This window comes from Pan troglodytes, chromosome 20 (genome assembly GCF_028858775.2).
Source record: "Pan troglodytes isolate AG18354 chromosome 20, NHGRI_mPanTro3-v2.0_pri, whole genome shotgun sequence".
NCBI classification, from domain to species: Eukaryota; Metazoa; Chordata; class Mammalia; order Primates; family Hominidae; genus Pan; species Pan troglodytes.
Window position 1 is genome coordinate 58392823 of NC_072418.2, and position 5555 is coordinate 58398377.

Below are 5555 nucleotides of genomic sequence, written 5' to 3' on the forward strand. Positions count from 1 at the left end.
GTTAGTTGGTTGTGGTAGCAGGCTCCTGTAATCCCAGCTACTCAGGAGGCTGAGGCAGGAGAATCCCTTGAACCTGGGAGGTGGAGGTTGCAGTGAGCCAAGGTCGTGCCATTGTACTCCAGCCTGGGCGACAAGAGTGAAACTCTCTCTCTCTCAAAAAAAAAAAAAAAAGAGTGAAGAGTGTGACTGAGGAACCGAACTTTTACATTTATTTCATCTTAATGTCTTTACATTTCCATATTCTAAATTTAAACGGAAATAGCCACGTGTGTCTGCTGGATATCATATTGGACAGTGAAGATGTAGAATATCCCATCATCACAAAAAGTTCTCCCAGACTGGGCAATATAGCAAGACTCTGTCTCTGCAAGAAATGAAACAATCAGCTGGGTGTGGTGGCATGCACCTGTAGTCCTAGCTCCTTGAGAGGCTGAGGCAAGAGGATTGCTTGGGTCTGGGAGTTTGAGACTGCAGTGAGCTATGACTGCACCACGGCACTGCAGCTTGGGCAACAGAGTGAGGGAAGAAAGGTTATGGAAACTTTTCTGAGAAAAAAAAAAGTTATGTTGGACAACGCAGGGCTAGAATTCCAGCTCTTTCAGAGGAAGGTATTGGACTCCTCCTCAGTGCCTAGCACCACCGCTGACACAGAGTAAGGGTGTGGTAGAGATTGACTGAGTAAGGCGCGGAGCTTCCACAGGGCAGCGGTGACGATGATCTATCTTCTCACATTCCTGTTTCTTCTCAACCCAGCCTTCACCGGCTTCTTGCTTGGTTGAGGGCCACATATTTTCTGATGTATCTGTGTCCTTCCTGCTCTGAACCCAAGTTCAGAGTTGGCTGGACAAATCCTGACTCGCCCCAGCGCCCCCGGCCTGCCCCACCTCCACAGAACACCTCGCTCTCTTGGATTTCACGAACTCACATTTATTCACAGACAGACAAAGGGACAAGGACAGACCTTTGCTCACTGGGGACCCCCAGGGTCTGGCAGTTCCAAAGAGGTGATGGTGTCCAGTGTGTGAAACGGGGGACAGGCAGGCGGGGGCGTCCCCACCAGTCTCCATCCCTCTGGCCAACTGTCCGCCGCCTTTTTTTCCAAGTCGTCCTGCCTTAAGACACATGTTGGGGTGAGCGGTTCCTAACCAGCATCAGGGGTTCTGGGGGCGGGCGATGGGGGAGGAAGGGGCAGTCCAGGGCCCCCCACTCCTTAGTGTCAAGGGCGTCAAGGGGACGGGTGGGTAGACAGAGGAGGTGGCTCCTTCAACTTCCCTCCTCCATTCTGCAAACCGGGGAGCTCAGGCGGAGCGGCGGAGGGCAGGGCGGCGAAGGTCAGGAGGCCAGGCCCCCCAGCCCGCGCAGGTGAGCCTTGCTGTCTACCTCTTCCTCCTCCATCTCGAAGGCTGAGTGGTCTTGGCTGTCGAAACAGGAGGCGCTGAGGAAGACAGGGGGAGCCGGCGGGGACTGGGGTGGGGTCCCCGGAGAGGGCGGCTCTTCCTTAATGTTTGCGAGGGGCAGCGGGAGCCCTTCTTCCTCCTGTTCGGCCTTCAGGGGCGGCGGGGGCGGTGGCGGCGACGTCGGGGCCTGGGCCTGCAGTGCCTGCAGCGCGGCGGCCCTCTCCAGCTCTGCGCGGTGGCAGCGCTGGTGGCGCAGGAGGCTGTAGGCGCGCGAGAAGCGGCGCGGGCAGCGCGGGCACGGGTGCGGGGCTGGGCCCCCCGCGTGCACCTGTGCGTGGCGCGCCAGGTCGGCCAGGCGCTTGAACTCCCGCTGGCAGCGCACGCACTGGAAGGGGCGCGCTCCCGAGTGGGTCACCCCGTGCTGCCGCAGGTGCGCCCGGCGCCTGAAACCTTTGCCGCACTCTGGGCACCAGAAGCGGGGCTCCCCGGCGGGGGGCCGAGCCGGGGCAGCGTCGCCTCCGTTCTGCCCGCCTTCTCCCCCTTCCGAGGCACCCCCGCACTCCGCCCCCTCGCCCCCCTCCGGCCCCTTGGCTGAGTTCCGTGCACCCGAGGCCTTGTCGTCCTTCTTGCCCGCCGCGGGCAGCGGGGCCAGCAGGCTGAGGGGGCCGTGGACGCGGCGGTGCTGGCGGAGGTAGGAGGCGAGGCGGAAGGCCAGGCCGCAGTCTGGGCACACGAAAGGGCGGTCGGTGGAGTGGACCAGCCGGTGGCGCGACAGGGACCAGGGCCTGGCGAAGGCCTTGAGGCAGATGGAGCACTGGTGTCGCTTGGGGCGTGGCGGGGGCCCCCCTTCCCCTTCCTGTTCGCCCTCGGGGCGCAGACACGGGTGCGCCTTAAGCTCGCCCTTGGTGGCGAAGGCTTCGCGGCAGCGCAGGCACAGCAGCGTCCAGTCTGCCTGGAGCAGGACCTGTTTCTCCTCCTGCCGCCCGGCCGCCAGCGCCAGCTCGGCCCTCAGCTCTGCTGCCCCGGCCTCGGCCTCCTCCGACTCCGACTCCCGGGGCTCCGCGGCGCTGGTGGGCGCAGCCAGCGTGGAAGGCTCCCCCGCAGGCCACGTCTCAGGCCACGCTGCGACCGCCTCCTCCTCCGTGGCCCCCGCTGCAGCGGTGGTGGGCGGCTCCGAGCCCTCGTCCTGCGGGCCCCAGCTGGGCTCGGCCGTCTCCTTGGCCACCCTCTCGATGGCCAGCTCGACCTCGCCGCCCGCGTGCTCCTGAGCCAGGTGGCGCCTGAGCTGGGCCGGTTCTGGGAAGGTGCGGGGGCAGGCGGCGCAGCGCAGCGGGGGCTGGGGCCCGTGGCCGCGCAGGTGGCGGGAAAGGTGGGCCGGCCGGCGGAAGGCCTTGGGGCACAGCGGGCAGGCGTGGGGCCGGAGCCCCGAGTGGCTCAGCCGGTGCCGGGAGAGGTAGTAGGGGAAACGGAAGAGGCGGCCGCAGGTGGGGCAGGGCAGGGGCGCCCTAGGGGCTCCAGCGCCCCCCCTGCCACGGCCACGGCCTCGACCACGGCCTCGGCCACGGCCCCGGCCTCGGCCACGGTGAGGTGGGCTGCCCTGGGCGGGTGGAGGAGGCTGCGGATCCATGCCTGTGGGGAGAGAGGGGAGAGATGGGAAGCGGGGCAGAGGTAAAAAGAGGTGCGTGGGGTGTGGCAGAAAGAGAAGCAGAGACAGAGATGGAGAGGCAGAGAGGGTCAGGTATTTAGCCAGGAGAGAGATATGAGACAGACAAAGATGAGAGACACCGAGGGGAGGCCAGAGATGGAGAGACAGGAGGAGAGAGATCAGAGACAGAGCGACAGAGCAGGGAATAGAGACAGGAGAAGGCAGAGATGGGAGACACGGAGAAGTGGGGATGGACAGACAGAGACCAGGAGTCGCAGAAAGACAGGATGGTGAAAGGCAGAGCATAGAAGAGACAGAGGAGAGTGAGGAACACCCAGCAGAGAGACAGAGACACAGAGAAGAGGAAACAAAGAGACTTGGAGAACCAGAGGCAGAGATAGTGCAAGCGCAGAGATCAGAAGAGCAGTGGCGGTTTGGGGGCCGGGGAGACAGGGAGACAGACACACAGAGGGAGTGAACTGGGCAGAGGCACGGAGGGGGACAAAGTCAGCGAACCGCTTCTGCTCCAGGTCCCCCGGCCAGGCTGAACGTTTTGGGAGGGGCTGGGACACAGCCCATGGGGCCTGACTGGAGGGGGTGGGATTCGAAGCCGGTAGGCCCCGGAAATAGAGTGTGTTCTCAGACGCCAGGGGCTGGGAGAGGTCGGGGAGTAGGAGGGTTCAGACTTCTGGTCTGAGTTGGGAGGGGGCTAGGGGCCCAGACTCTTGGGACCGATGGGGATGGGAGCTGGGGATTGAGACTCCTGGGTCCAGGTCATGACGGATTGGGGAATCTGGACTCTGGTATGGAGGAGGTGTGGATTCCTGGGTCCCGGTGGAGGAGGGGCTGGGGAGGGGGCTGGGCTCCCAGGACAAGGGGGAGGCGGGGGCTGGGGACCCAGCTGCCGGGAATCCCCAGGGAGGACGCGACTGAGGGCCGGACCTCTGGACTCGGGAGGGAGGCTGGTGGGGGTCGGGGGTCCCAGGTCCTAGAGGGGGGCCGATCTCCTCCGGGCCAAGCCTGCAGCTCCCCGAAGGCATGATCAGCAGAACTGGGGCCGGGTCGAGGCCTTGAGGATTTCTCAGCCCTGGGCCTGGGGCTTGGTCCTGGTCGCTGGGGCTGGGTTCTTACCTCGCCTCCTTGGCTCCTTTCTTCCTTCCCCACGGCCGGCCAAACGCGGACGGTGGTGGCGGGGAGGGAGGGGGGCCTGAGCGTGGTGGGGGGTGGAGGAGGAGGCTGGGCTCGGTGTCACTGCCTAAGCCTTCCCCCCGGAAACCTGGCCTTTCCTCGGAGCCTGAAAGAGGAAAGACTGGCTGGGAAGCCGGAAGCGGGAGGACGGGGGACCTGGAGAGGGGAGGGAAGGCAGCTTGCACTACAGGGTCCTGTGAGGGGAGGGGGCTGGGGGCCTGTCCCCCGGGCTCCCAGAGGGCGGAGGGTGCTGAGGGCCTGGAACACTGGGTCCAGCTACTCCCGGCTCCCCAACATGCACACACACATATTCATTCATTCCTTCAACAAATACACATTTATCAGGTCCTGTCTGTGCCAGGCACTGTGTCAGGCCAGGGGAGTGGCTGGGGGAGGAAGATGAATGAATCAGTGACAGAGGCTTCAGAAAGTACTGGCACTCTGGATCAGAACCTGGCTCCAGCCTTCCCTTGGCTGTCTGGGTGAAGGAGTCTCCCACTTTGAGCCTCGGTTTCCCCCTTTGTGAAAGCCCCTGCATATACTCATTCAACTCTAAGCGACCAATATTTACTGAATATCTACTACGGGCCAGCCTGCATATATTTGTCTACATATACGCATATTCACTGGGACCTTAGCAGCCAATGTTTACTGAGCACCTACTATGGGCTGGTGCTGTCCTTGGTGCTGGAGTCACAGTGGCAAAAACTGGAGCTCACTGTCTGATGGGGAAGGCAGATAGACACGGATCAATCACGCTGCAGTGCATGTGGGGGAACGTGTGCTCCGAGGCAGGGAACTGCTATGAGAATGCAGAGAACAGAAGGCACTGAGCTGAGCTCACACTGGAAGGAGGTGATTCCTGAGGTCTTCCTGGAGGCAGCAATGTTTCAGCTGAAATTGGCAGAATGAAACCAACCTGGCGACATCTCAGAAACCTATTCTGGAGCAGAAAAGGCATTTTGCAGGAGTATACCCACAGCTTGACGCTGTTTGTTTAAGGTTACATTCCTGCCAAACAGTGCTAATGACAGTGCGAGCAAACAGGTCCTTTCATACACGGCTGGGGCAAGTAGAACCTGGAACATTCTTACCGAGCCAGCAATTCCAGGAATTTATTCTTCAGAGGCATCTACTCGGAACTGCACAAAATAATGTCTGCACCAGGTTAATCATTGCAGTCCTGCACATCACTGCAAACAGCTGAAACCAATCTAAACACCCATCTGTAGGAGAGCTGAGTAATAAATCATGACTGATCCACCCAGTGGAATACCAGGTGTCCATAGAAAAGAACAAAGAAGCTCACCGTGTGCATATATGGT

At 61.5% G+C, this 5555-nt stretch overlaps 1 protein-coding gene across 3 annotated transcripts; it reads right to left on the bottom strand.

Annotated features, from left to right (window-relative positions):
* Positions 1–249: 249 nt before the first annotated feature.
* ZNF579 (zinc finger protein 579) lies at positions 250–4298 on the bottom strand. 3 transcript variants are annotated; one of them, XM_063800867.1, is made up of 3 exons: positions 4174–4277; positions 1381–3521; positions 250–1112 (listed from the first exon to the last, which is right to left on the bottom strand). In XM_063800867.1, exons 2-3 carry the CDS (start codon positions 3346–3348, stop codon positions 831–833), a joined length of 2250 nt encoding a protein of 749 aa, XP_063656937.1. In that variant the 5' UTR covers positions 3349–3521; positions 4174–4277; the 3' UTR covers positions 250–830. The 3 variants fall into 3 exon arrangements, with proteins under 3 accessions (XP_063656937.1, XP_063656938.1, XP_024207446.1); XM_063800868.1 differs by having other exon boundaries at positions 251–1112; positions 1381–3026; positions 4174–4298; XM_024351678.2 differs by having other exon boundaries at positions 907–3521; positions 4174–4276.
* Between the last annotated feature and the right edge of the window lie 1257 nt (positions 4299–5555).